Source organism: Dermacentor silvarum, chromosome 9 (genome assembly GCF_013339745.2).
Source record: "Dermacentor silvarum isolate Dsil-2018 chromosome 9, BIME_Dsil_1.4, whole genome shotgun sequence".
In the NCBI taxonomy this organism is placed as follows: domain Eukaryota; kingdom Metazoa; phylum Arthropoda; class Arachnida; order Ixodida; family Ixodidae; genus Dermacentor; species Dermacentor silvarum.
In genome coordinates, this window is record NC_051162.1 from 96,032,583 (window position 1) to 96,046,871 (window position 14,289).

General features: G+C 44.8%; 1 protein-coding gene across 1 annotated transcript; it reads left to right on the forward strand.

Annotated features, from left to right (window-relative positions):
• The first annotated feature begins 10,113 nt into the window (after window positions 1-10,113).
• On the forward strand, window positions 10,114-13,436 carry LOC119463400 (adenosine receptor A2b). The gene has a single exon (XM_049655743.1). The coding sequence runs from the start codon at window positions 10,239-10,241 to the stop codon at window positions 11,352-11,354; it is 1,116 nt and encodes a 371-aa protein (XP_049511700.1). The 5' UTR covers window positions 10,114-10,238; the 3' UTR covers window positions 11,355-13,436.
• Window positions 13,437-14,289: the final 853 nt, after the last annotated feature.

Consider the following 14,289-nt stretch of genomic DNA (forward strand, 5'->3'; position numbering starts at 1 on the left):
GGTGTTACAAATCGCAAAGGCATAGCCACGTGTCAACACACATTAGGTTTTTTTTATACACACCAAAACGAAATGTACGCGAAACATAAAGCTCAAGAAGCAGAAAGGAGAATGGTGGGCAGTTGATTAATACAGCGCACGTATAGCGTCATTGATTACAAAATAAATATGTGAAAGTTCTTTGTTTTCTCGGCGTTAGTAGATGTGTCACTTAAGTGACTACAAGAGAGGTAAAGTGGCGCGTTGGCGCTTGAGACAGAGCAGATATTCCACGAAAACAACAAGAACAGAAGGTTGGAGAGTGTGTGGGGGGGGGGGGGGGGGGGCGCTGTGAGACTGCCTATTGGGGCACGAGTATCTGCTGAAAGGACAGTCTATCGGTTGTCTATTGGTTTAGATCGTAAAGGTAGGGTTTCAGCAGGTCACATCACAGACAGCAGAACAACAGGTTACCAACATACTCCTGTTAGCTAGGAGCCGCAGGTGTCAGGAGCCGCAGTACCGTCAGATATCCCGGTGGTCGTTTTGGAAGCGTTCATACTTCTTTCAGCATTGGACAACATGAACGATAAAGATGACATTCGCGAAAATACTACTGCGAAAAAGGCGACAGCGCTACTTTACTTACACATCACTGGCATGGTGACCTGTTTTCGCAACTTTCCTTAACGCCTCGCAGATTTTGCGAGATGGAGCGTCGGCACAGATCCAAATCGACATCGTTTGAGTCGAGGCATAAGATATCTCGTCATGTTGCGTCACACGCGAAATTGAGCAATCAGAGCCGGCGGCGTCGTAGTTCCGAAATAGCACAGCGATGCGGTCACATTCTAAAACATAAGAAAGTCCTTTGAGAGGTGTAATGAGAAAGTCTAAAGGCGGTGAAAGAGAGCCGAGTTGGCATCGGGATCGCTCTTCTGCTGTCAGTCGTCTGCTGGAAAAAGCAAAAACATACGCCGTCTGTTACGCCCCGTCGGTGCCGTCTGGACAACGGGTAGCAGACGACATCGTGAAATCCACAACACTTACAGTCGTACCGGGATCTGAGGCGCACAAAATGAAATCGCAAAGTCCAATGAAAAAAAAAAACGACACCACGAGATTTGAACTTTCAGCAATAACAGCTGGAGCTGCGTCTCCGACAGCGACCAGTGTTATAATGGCGTCCGTCCTTTTCGAAACGGGTGTGAGGTTGTAGTCTTCGTGTCATTTCGTGGAAGGAAGACATCATTTTAGGAGAGACGGCGATCACGACTTTGCGGAGCAATCGTAAGTCAGCGCTGTCGCAACGTTGGTGCGGTAAAGTTTCGGTTTGGTTAGATTGAGTTATATTACCGGCACACGTTTTTGCAGACGAAAGAAATTGCGTTGTGGCAACTTTGCGAATGACAGCAAAAGAACGGAGAATAGACAGTAATGAAAAAAATACAGCTTGAGTTAAATGAACTGCGGTGTCGCTCTGCCGTACAAAAGTCGGGCTTATTGCTTTTTGCTATGTTTGCTCTGTCTACCGCACTAACACTCTGCAGAACACTGTAGCTGTGAGTTTTTGGGGCATAAAATGTAGCTTCAGGATGACGTACAACGCCGATACCTTCAAAGAATGGCCTAATGAGGTTGAACGACGGAATACCGCGGAATATGGCGTAATTTGGGGAAACAAAGTCCGGTAAATGTTAAATTATGTTAGCATTTCGCGTAAGCTATAAGCTAATAAAACATCCTCTTTGCACTAAACAGCTAGTTTACTGAATGCTGATTTCTTTTTTAAGTGCAGAGTCACAGACTTCTGAACTTTGCTCTTCGATTTGTTTATCTACCAAATTTCTGTAATGTTTGAGGCATCAAATCTACATTATGCTTACAATCCAGACGTTTGATCCTTCAACAGACGCAGTTCACAGAACCACGACACCTGTTTTTCGTACAGAGTGGTGGACTTGTGTTTGCGCTCCATTTTCGTAAGCTTACCGATTTTCGCAAATTTTTGAAAAAAAAAGAAAACAACTGTGACGTTTTAAACATATTTCACATGGCGGTAGGGTAGAGCTATCTCTCTTAAACGAAACAAACTTCACTTAAACCAGTTCAGCCGTTGTCCAATGAGAGCATTTCATGGTTTTACATATGCGGTTGAATAGACAAATTAAACTGTACTCCTCGCTAAAGCTCCCCAAGCTTTGGTTCTGAAGCTCCCATGTATATAAAAGGGAATGGAGAAATCGTTTTTCGTCGGCAGCCACTGCACCAAATTGATGACGGTTCTTACATTTAAAGGGAAAAAATTAAAATGTAATGACTGTAAGAAGCACATTTTTTTTTATTCAACCCGTCGATGTTTTTATAAAAAGTCTTGAAAATCCCGAGATTTCTGAAAACGAAACTATGAAGTTTACAACTCAGCAATGGAAAATTATAATACAATTCTGTAAAGCTGAACCTAATAATACATCTTAAACGGACATAACAGATGTACCGTACATCCCCCTGAAATATACTACGAAATTATTAATAGGGTCTTTGCGAAACCTTTGTAAGCATTGTAACAATTTCATGTACGCTGTAACCTTATAACCAAATTTGTGCGCTATAGATGCTCTAAAGTATGGAGAGCGCTGCGACATCTGCTTTTGATGCGGAGTTACGCATTTGTAAACTTCGTGCTTCTTTTTTTATGTATATATACTTACCGAATTTCGGCAATTCTAATAGAAACTGTAACACCAAAATTAGGATAGTGCTTGCTATAGTCACTATTACTTAACTTTCTCTCTCAAATGCAACAAATTTCATTCAGATCGGTCGACAGGTTACCTCATAGAAGCATTTCTTCGTTTTACTTGTGTATTTCAATGGGCGGCATGAGAGTTGCGCCCCGACCTGAAGCTTGCTTCCAAATCAAGAACTCATTTTATCAACACGAGTAGGGCATGCTAAACCCCGACTATGATGAATAATGGAGCGCGCTTTAGCTGTGGCGTGCGTACAGCCCAAGCATATACTTTAACGAATTAACCAGCCTCTACGGCCAGCTGTTTTCGTACACCTTGTTTACCAGAGGACCATTAGAACGAGCGTGTTTCGGGTTTGCAGGCATGCTGATGACGGCGAACCCAGCTTTAGCAACCCAGCTTGTGCTCGCACGCGCGCCGCAGATTACGCCTACGCGAAAGCAGTTCTATCCGGAATGGCTCAAGTGTGCTGCAATCTATAGTGGACGATCTAAATACGGGACCTGCAGGAATCGGAGAATCCCTCGAGTAAGCAAGGTCTGCGTGGGAGGGCGCCGAGTGTCTCTGACGCCATCCCTAAAACGCACCGCGTCCGTCGTGGATCGCGACCAAAAATAATCGCCTCCGGAGTCGTCGCTAATTCGCTGGAGGCGAAAGCCGCAAGCGCCAACTTGCGTGTCGCCAGCAGGTGCATTGTGGGCTCCTCCTCATGTTGCCTCTTCTGAGTCGGCTCTTTCCTTGTAAGGCGATGGCATTAGGAGTGTGAAAGTGGAAAAAAAAGTGTGTCTTTCAAGTGTCGGGAATGTAAGGCCTTATAAAAACATGTCTTTATATATATATATATATATATATATATATATATATATAAAGACGCGTTTTTATAAGCCCTCCCATTCCCGACAGTTGAAAGACACGCTTTTTTTTTTCACTTTCACACTGGCTTACAAAAACGTGTCTTTAAATATAGGGTGTTTCAGCGAGCACTTTCAAGAATGTTTAATGGTTGCCTGTGGCAGAAAGCACAATTCTAGTTCATCGGCTGGTCTACTCGAAGAAGGCGTGCATTGCTTGCACAAAAAATTAAAATGCATACTCGACTAACTAGCTAAAATTCACTAATTCATTAAGTTCTCACTAATTATCTTTTGGAGTATATTGGAATTTACAAATGCAAGTCGAGGAGGACACCAGTGTCGAGAGAGTAATTTCCGAACTTTGCGGAGAAATGCATTGGCGTTCCGGTAACCTCGTTAACCAGATGTCGTTTTATGCATTTCAAACACAAAAGTACCTATTTATATATATATATATACATATATATATATATATATATATATATATATATATATATATATATATATATATATATATAGGTACTTTACGTTACCTGCAGGCCCGTCTCTGCAGGTAACGCTACTAAAGAATGTAAAATAAAAGAAATAGTTGCTGGTTTACAAGCGTGCCCCTAAGTTCGTTGCTTCTAGAAAAGTAAGAAGAACGCGATGAGTTTGATCAAATCGACACGCACAACCACTGGGGTACAAACATTCGTCTAGTGTCGTACACCGCAGGCCAAGGAGATGATAGTCCCTCACTAGCGATATGCGTTGCGCACTGAAAGCGGGACCCTCCGATATCAGGTGCTGAATTGTCTCGCAGCCACCAGAAGACGTACGCGATGGACTGGTCCTGCAATATAGACGTACATGAGCAGATGTCGATTATCAGATCACAACGCTTATCTGACTGCAATAATCAATACAATATCGAATACAAGCCCATACAAATCAATGAATACGTGAACGCATGGCTGGGTATTCATTCATCTATTTCTTATTCGTTGCATGTATGCGTTTCCTTCGAGGAAATTAGAGTAGGAGGGTTACAACGACCACAAGATTCAAGAGAGACAGTCCAGTGCACCGAACTGGTATACAGATCTAAAAAAACACTTTCTCCTTAATCGAACATAATAGATGAAGAGTTCCAAGTATTACTAATCGACACAGCCTCTCAAGTCAAAGCGTCGCCTCCCATTTTTACCAGCATCTTATGCGCTCACCAATCGCGAAACTAATTTGATCGTTTGTGACGGAAGGCGAGTTGACGCACGGTTCTTTTTCTTATTCGATCTGTAATTATGCTAGCATTTCTCTCGCCAATTCATGTTTGTTTTTTTCTTTAGCGATGGCTGCTGTCACGTCAAAATGCGTCATGCGCTTCCACGATCGGCCATACGTGTCCATATTGCTGGACACTGCAGTTTTCTGCCACGATTATTCGCGTTCCCTAAGCATTTCACTGAGGCAGCGCCCACGTGACAGCGACAATGATAATAATAATCAAAAATATCTGGGGATTTTACGTGCCAAAACCACAATCTGATTATGACGTACGCCGTAGTGGGGAACTATGGATTCATTTGACCACCGGTGTTCTGTAGCGTGCACCTAAACATAAGCAAGCATAAGTAGACGAGCGTTTTTGGCATTCCGCCTCCGTCGGAATGCCGCCGCCGCGTTCGGTAACGAACCCGATACCAGGAGCTTAGCAGCACACAACGTCATAACAACGGAACCGAATGCCACACCGGAGCGGAGAACGGTTAGAAGAATCGAAAGAGATGAAAGGAAGGGGAGAATGAAGTCTGAACGAAAGATACGAATTAAGAAAATGAAGACGAAGATACGTATGTGAAGGCATGAATGAAGGAACGAAGACTCAAAGAGCGATGAGAATGAAATGAATGAAGGACGGAACATTGAAAGAAATAAGTTGAAGGAACAAAGGAAGGAAGACTGCAAAGAAAATGGAGGAGGCCTGAATACAGGAAGGAAGACAGAAAGACATAAAAAAGAGAGTAATGAAGGAACGAGCGTTGAAAGAAACAGTAAATAAATGAAGCGAGTAATATTGAAAGAAAGAAAAATAGTAATGAATGAATGAAGACTGCGAGAAAGCAGGACGGAAAAAAACGAAAGGTTTTGCTGGGGCTGATGTGCTCTCAAGAAAATTTGTTATAAATCGAGCGACGAAAAGAAAAAAAAAACAGAACAGAACGAACGAAATTTCTGAGCGAAGCGTGGGCGTTGAAAAGCATTCCAGCGCATTCGGTTCTGCCTGTGCCGTCGTCTTCTATTTATATGCTTGTTTCGTTTGTTGTGGCATTTTTATTGTGCTGCTTTCTGTTTTGTTCCCGCCTCTTTGAGCACGAAAGTGATCGCCAGCGTCGCACTCGTTCGGTCTTTCAGGCCCGCCAACACCTCTCGTGTAGCGGACTGCCTCCCCCCCCCCCCCCCCCCTCCCTTTCGAGCTGCTTCTCTTCAAATCCAAGCACTGCACGGGGAAAGCCATTTCTTTGAAATAGTTTCTCGCGGTCAAAGCGCGCACGCGGGGATGTTATTTGCACTGAAAAAACGCTCCGATGATCATTCGTGTCTCTGAGAATGCGATAAAGCGGCGCTATTTATGACGCTGATAACGGAAAGATAAACAAAAACAGAAATAGATAGGAAAAAGCTCGACGAAAAAGCGTGTTCGGCGAGATCTCGGCGGTTTGGATAGGGGGAGACGGGCGTGCGTTACTTATCTTGCAGTCGACGTTGTCTCGTATTAAATGCAGTGGCATTTATATAAGTTTGTTTGCCGTTATTCTTGTTGGTGCCGCAGAGGGTCTGGTGCGCCTGTTTTGCAACGCCGTTTTTTTTTTTTTCTTTTTGTCGAAAAGACACTTGCTAACTTCGAACCGTGTTGACACTTCCTTGGGGCTTTTCCTTGCTCACTGGCGCGTAAGATGCCCATTGAAATGCAGAAGTATGGAGCCCTAACAAGAGTCTGACGTGACGTTCAATAGACTATTTGCGAAAAGTGTATTGAGGCAATAAAAAAGTCTAAAAAAACTGGCCAAATAAAAGAAAGGTTTGTATGGTGGCTCCGGGAGAGGGTGGTGTAGATGACATACATACATAGATACATACATACATACATACATACATACATACATACATACATACATACATACATACATACATACATGCATGCAGCATGCATGACATGCATGCACTGCATGCATGCATGCATACTAGCATACATACATACATACATACATAGGATACATACATACATACATACATGCATACATACATACATACATACATACATACATACATACTACATACATACATACATCCATACATACATACATACATACTACATACATACATACATACATACATACATACATACATCATACATACATACATACTACATACATACATACATACATACTACATACATACATACATACATACATACATACATACATACATACATACATACATACATACTACATACATACTACTACATACATACATACATACATACATACATACATACATACATACATACATACATACATACATACATACATACATACATACATACATACATACATACTACATACATACATACATACATACATACATACATACATACATACATACTACATCATACATACATACATACATACATACTACATACATACATACATACATACATACATACATACATACATACATACATACATACATACATACATACATACATACATACAGCAAACTGCGTGCAGTTCCCCAAAAAATGTTCATTGCGTTGACAAATTTAACATACTTAAACGTAAATTACTGGACGTATCCTGAAAAAGTAACGTATGCGATTGTATACCAACGAGATTAAACGGGAAGCGACAGCTTTACAAACGCAGCACGACAGACACTTCCGCGGTGTGCGGTGCCTTATTGTGCTAAGATTGCTATCGAAAAAAAAAAGAAAAAGTCCGTAACATTCTTCAGACGCCGATACCCGAAATCAGCAAGATCCGTGTCTTGCATTTCCTTTTTTGAAACGAAAGTACTTTTCATTGCAAACGAATCGGAAATTCCATCCCAATTTGTCAGGCTGATATCAGCCTGCGTGTTTACGAAATGTGTCTCCTTCAGTTGTTCACTTCACATGTCAAAGTGGATTCCGCGATAAATGTTTTGTTGACACACTGATACTGCTCGAATTCAAGAGTTTCTAATTCGGGATCTCGCGGGACGATTGAATTTGCACGGCACAAGGAAGGGGACTGCGCCAGAATCTCATTCGCGAAGGTAACAAAAATATATTACAAGCTCCCTTTTTCTTCTACTGTCACGTACCGCTCTATTCTAGCAACAGCTTTGCGTCAGTATTTATGTTCAGGGGACGTTGACATTTCTTGCTCGTCCGCTTAGTCCCAGAGCTTCCCTGAACGTGCTGGCTTCATTTTCCGCACCACGTGGTATCCGTGAGCTAAGAGTGACAAGATTGAAAGCAGCAGAAGATGAAGAACCTGCCCTTCATTAGGTATAAGACGCTCGACATTAAAACTTGCTATCCGAAGAAAATAAAAATATCTGTGTTTTTTCTAACAATGTGCTCTCATCTCAACACCCACATCCTTTTGTTTCTTCTCATCACACTGATTAACTTGAAGCTTTCACGATGAAAAAAAAAGTAACGTATGGGGATATTACCTCAGAGCGCTTTGCTGAGCTACAAAACAAAGGCCCAAGTTGTCCTTGCAAGCACTTTCGCGTTCCACGAATTGCAGGCCCCGCGTCGCCGCTTGCTTTGGGTTGCGATGAAATTGCCGGCTGACACCGATTGCTTTACTTGACGTTCTACGCATGAAACTTCGTATTGAACTGTTTCTTTTCATTCTTTTTTTTTCTTTACTGTGTCTACTCTGCGCTTCAGGACATTCTTCTAGGAGTATACGCCGAACTTGGATGCCTGAAAAATCAAGTGGAAATAGTAGAAAATGCTCTCCACTTACGGTGATTGATCGCTCCTGATAACGCCTTTGGCTATATATGGTCACGGCGTTGCACGTACTCAAACAGCCGATATGTCTCCGAGTTTAAGAAAGTCAAGGCCAAGGTTGTCTAGCAAGCGCGTAGGCGAGACGTCGTCTGGACGTCTGTGCTAGAACAGAAGTAGCGATGGGTTCTTCTCCGCTGCTTATTTTTTTTTCGAATTCTCCTAAAGAATCCGGGACAATACGATCGGCACTAACTTGAGGTGAGTAGTGTTATTCGAATTCTCCTAAAGAATCCGGGACAATACGATCGGCACTAACTTGAGGTGAGTAGTGTATGGCATAAACCTGGAGAGAGAGAGAGAGAGAGCGAAATGAGATTGGAAAGACAGGCGGGTTAACCAGAAGGGAAACGTATGGTTTGATATCCTAGAGACCTGATGACGTTAGTACGATGTTGAAACGTTCTTTTGTCTGCAGCCGGTATGCAGAGGCTGTTCTCTCGCCGTCTTCTGGTCCTGAGGGCTCTCCTTTTTGAGAATTTGTGTACGAGATATACGAGACGCAATGCCAACTATGCAGTCGCCATACCTCAACAAGAATGCACTGCTCTGCTCAACGCAGAGTTTGCATCATGCAGCGAAAGCCAGCCGTATATAAGTGTGCGGCATCTCTTTGCGATGTATAAATACATTCATGGTAGCGTCCTCTGCTCTCCGCAGCAGGCGTACTACGTTCTTTACACAACGGAGAAACGGCTCGCGATTTGCGCAATGAAGATGACTGATGATATTTTTTCGCACCAGTTGCGCAACCTTGGACAGCTATCAGGCGGGCTACGCACTGATATTTACTAAAGATAAGCGCAAGCCATATCTCGTGTAACTTTCTGCAGCCTGAAAGACAATTTTGTCACCTGTAAGACATCTCGTATGTTAGGCGTTTTCGAAACTATCGTTTCCATCTTGAGCGAACTTATAAGCACTCGAGCACTTTTTTTTGAACAAACGGCTTAGTTGTATCCGTTTGAGTCATGCATTTTTCTACAAAATTTACTAGAGGCGCGGCGGACACTATTGTCTACGAGAGCTGAAATTATGGCGGTTCAGTCGGCATATGAACGATATGGGTAGCATATGGATGTAGCTACACTTCGTCATTGTTGCGTCAAACAACACAGTCATTTTACAAATTGGTTTTCAACAATACATTGCGTTATAAATGTGAGCAATGAATATATATATATATATATATATATATATATATATATATATGAGTGCAGGTACTCATTGCCTTGTCGTGTTTAGTGAACTGCGATTGTTTGACAATTTATTTAGTGCAGCCCCGACAACGTGGGAAGCTTCAAGTGCACGATGACTAGAGAAATCCATGTACTACCCACCATTCGCGTGGCAGGGGAGTGGTCGTAGCGTCAGATTACCTTCAAGTAACCTTAGTACTAAGCTTTGTAATTTTAGGTAAGCGAGTTGATTTATATATAACGGACTTATTCTATTCTGCTCATTGTTCGCAGGCCTCCGGTGCAAGAAACCATGAGGGGCAATTCCTCCAGACGCCGATGCCCGCCGAGTCGTTGAATCGAGGCGGCAAGGGCCCACAAGTCCTCCACGGCCGAGGCCCAAAATAAATAAAAGGAAAGAACCATGGACTGGAACGCCACGCCAACCACAGATGGCTCGCCCTGGGAAGTCGCCGGCGAACTGGTCGAGCCCAACGCCTGGACCAGTCCCGTTCAAGTGGCCCTAGCAGCTCTGCTGGTCTTCCTCCTCTCTCCCGTCGTCCTCTGCAGCAACGCCCTTCTCCTCCTCTCCATGTACCGCTTCAAGAGACTCCGAACTCCCAGCAACCTTTTCCTGGTCGCTCTCTTCAGCGCCGACTTCGGCATCGGTCTCCTACTTCCGCCGGGACTCTACTTCGAGTTCTCCCGACCCGGAATCCGCTGCTCGGCACTCTGTCTTCTCCCCTACTGCCTGTTCGTGCAGTTCAGCGGCGTGGCCATGCTCAGCTCGGCGGCCGTGGCCCTAGACCGCTGCACTTCCCTGGCCCTGCCGCTCACTTACAACAACCTCATCACCCACCGGACCGCCGGACGCACTGTCCTGGCCATCTGGGCCTACGCCATCCTGGTCTCCGGCACGCCTCTCCTCACCCTGCCGCCGCTCAAGTCGCCGTGCAGCTTCAAGCTCGTGTCGATCCCCGTCCGCGTCTTCCTCCTGTGCGCCCTCTACCTGCCGTGTCTCGCCGTGATGACCAGCAGCTACGTGTACGTCTACGTCGTGGCCCGGAGACACGCCAGAGCCATCTACTCGGTCGAGGGCAACCTGCGGACGGCGCTGCCTCCCGACCGCCACTACGGCTGGACTCTGACCCTGACCGTGGCCACGTTCGCGATGCTCTGGACGCCCGCGGTCACGTTCATGGTCCTGGAGGCGGCCTCCGAAGAACCGTACGACCAGAAGACCACCTTCTACCTGGGTCTCGGGGGTCTAGGAGCCAGCGCGGTGGACCCGCTCCTGTACGGCTTCCGGAACTCCGAGTTCCGGGCCGCCCTTCTGCGCATGCTCAAGGAACTGCTACCTCGGATGTCCGCCGACTTCCTGGGGGAGAGTCCCAGCGCGCTCCATCGTAGTCGGTGTGGTACGGCGTCGACGCTGAGGCCCGCCGGTGCGAGCACGACGTTGCCGCCGCTCGAGACGGACTGCTCGGCGTGCACCAGGACACTGATCATGATGGATCTGAGGCCTGTCAGTTACGTGTGAAAAAAAGTGAACGTCTCATTCCGCGTCAAACTTGTGTGAAGTGCGTGACTGTTTGAGACACACCTTCTGGACCCACAAAGCCTGCACGCCCTAAGCTGAGGCATGACTTGTTCAGCGTTACGCATTTCAAACTTCCCAGTGGACATAAACGTGAATGAGGTGAAACGCGGAAACTGGAATGACGTGTTCGTGAAAACCATACGATTCGACTTAGTGTACTATGTTCTTGAATGATTTAGGCCGACGGTTTAGAGTGTAACTTAGTCACGCAACAGTAATTGTTATCAGTATTACGTGCGTTTCCTTTCTTTAACACGGCGCTTCCGGCACTTCACTGTCAGGAGCGCTATGCGGTGCCAAGACTCGCATGGTATTCCTACTAGATTAGATCATGAGGTTTTTTAACGCCTCGTAGCTGCACGGTAGGCCATCCATAGAGGTGAGCTCCTAAATAATTTTGACCACTTGTGGTTCATTAACATGCGCCCAAAGCACTGTACGTGAGCCTTTTCTTATTATTTCGTACAAATCCGAACACGGAAGCCTCAGCCGGGAAGTCGAAACCGTGATATCGTGCTCAGCAGCGCGATGGTACAGCCGCTGATGCACCACTCTGCGGTTGCATTCCTTAAAGTGCTGGGCGCGCCGCGTTAAAGGAAACGCATAAAAATTTTACACCGATAATTATTGCGTGGCTTCGAAGCTAAACGCTCATATGTGCAGATTTGTAGTGCATAGTCATTTCTAACCTGCAGATGCATCCTACAAGTTTTCAGCGAATCTCGAATATGCCGTCGACTTCTTGCAGTAGTATGAGTGAGCCATGTTTCTGACACGGGGTTCTATACGGATCGTATGGTTTTCGCGCATATGCGCATTCCAGTTAAAAAAGCACTGCCGCATAGTTACCTATGGAATTCGCCTGTTTTTTTTTTTTTTCAGAAGATTATTGTTGTCAACATGATTTCAAAGAAAACCTTGCCACTTTTATCTGGCACTGGCTACTCCTCGTCGTGTGGCAAAAAAAAAACGCAATCACAAAATCTATAGAAAAAAAAACACTGCGTTCAGCCTATACGCGTGAAGTCAGGGCTTCGGGAATGCAGGCCTCGTGGATGTCCGGGTAGCAAGCGTACGTGTTTATGCCCTGTGAAGACCTATGCTGCCTTTGTCTTGTAGTCGTCGTTGCTGTCCGAGCACAAGAACTCTGAACGACCAAACTGCGCTGTGGCTCGCTTGGAGCGTCGATCGCAAGATCACACTTGGTTGTGAGCGTGCAATGAACTCAAAGAGAGCACGCGGTGTGACACTGGACTCACTCGATGTTTGATGAGTGAATGAATGCTGTTAGTGCCAGATGCGTTCAATTGAGGTGTCAGTCCGAATACGCACGTGACTATCTGCGCACGTCAGTGAATATGAAACCTTTTTAGCGTGTACATATTTCGTCATTTAACTTTCATTTGCATAGAGAGGGGGGGGGAGGTGTCAGCTGGAAGCCAAAGGAAGCAGAATGAGAATGATGCGATACAGAAAGTAGCCAGAGCAAGGATCCAATGTTCTTGTAAGTGCTCTACGTTGCCTGAATGAAGAGAAACTATGACACTGTCTGGTTTTTAACAATCACGTGCAATATTAGAAAACACTGATCATAGGCACCGCAAGACTAGGCAGTTTTATTTTCTGACGCTTTGCGGTATGCCAGAACAAGGGGACGCACACATTAGCGGCAGCGCTGGTGCCACCATCTTGTGACGTTGCCGTTAACTGGAGTACACATAACTATAATTGCAAAGACTATGCTTTACTTATGTTTTGATAAAAAGACGTGAGTCGCAAAATCATTACTGTGCAGTGGATTTCCTCCCCTTCTGCAAGAGCATCTTACGCAACACAAAACCATTTAAAAAGCATTGTTGTTGAAAAAGCTGTCACAAGATGGCGCCACGAGCTCCGCTACTGTCACTGACGTCACCGGTGTCCCTGCATTCCGTGAACAGCAATGCATTTGCTAGCGGTATAAAACTGTATATTGACTCCGGCATTGCCCTGACTGGGTTTCGTGGCTTGGATGCTAATGTACAATGTATTATACTTATTAGCGCACGAAAAAGGACGAGGCACGGATGGACGACGCGGACACAGCGCAGTCATCCATCCGTGCCTCATCCCTTTTCGTGCGCTAATAAGTATAAGACATGGAATACCAACTCGCCCAATCTTACGCTCTTTCTAATGTACAATGTTCGCCAAAAGTATGCAGAGCGCTTATTTGTGTTGCACAAGCTCTTCCCGGTGAGCATAGCAGTGATAACAAACGGGAACAAAATATAAAACACGTACTAGACCCACACTAGCGGATGTAGGGGAACGTTTGAATCTACCACGAGCAAACAAACAAACAAAGAAGCAAGCAAGCAAAAATCTCGACAGTAAACTAGGGCAGCTCATAGAGCAAGAAAACACTTAAGAGAGTGACGTTGGGTACCACGTGGGAGCCATATATGGATAAAAACAAACGCAACAAAAAGGACACCCACTGTGACAGAGACATAGACCGGCGCACACTTCTAATTACTAATTTATACCTAGAAATAACTTATAAAAACAGATATCATATGCATCCGGCTCATGCGAAGATGGGCAGGAAATAACATCCAACAGAATATCCGCCAAAATGTAATAAGAATGATTTCCCATAAACATAAATGTATTGCTCTCTCATCGTTTTTGTCGTCTTAATTTGTTTGTGTAACGTTGTCTGTGTCCTGTAAATTAATCTCTCTGACAAATTCTCTGTCGAACAAGCCTGTCCTGTAAATTAATGTCTCTGACATTGTAATCGTTGGTGTCCTCTTTGCAGTACCTCAGTACTGGTCCAAAGCATGCACAGCCTAGCCCCCAAAATTGTTTTTTAAGCTTTATGAGCAATTCC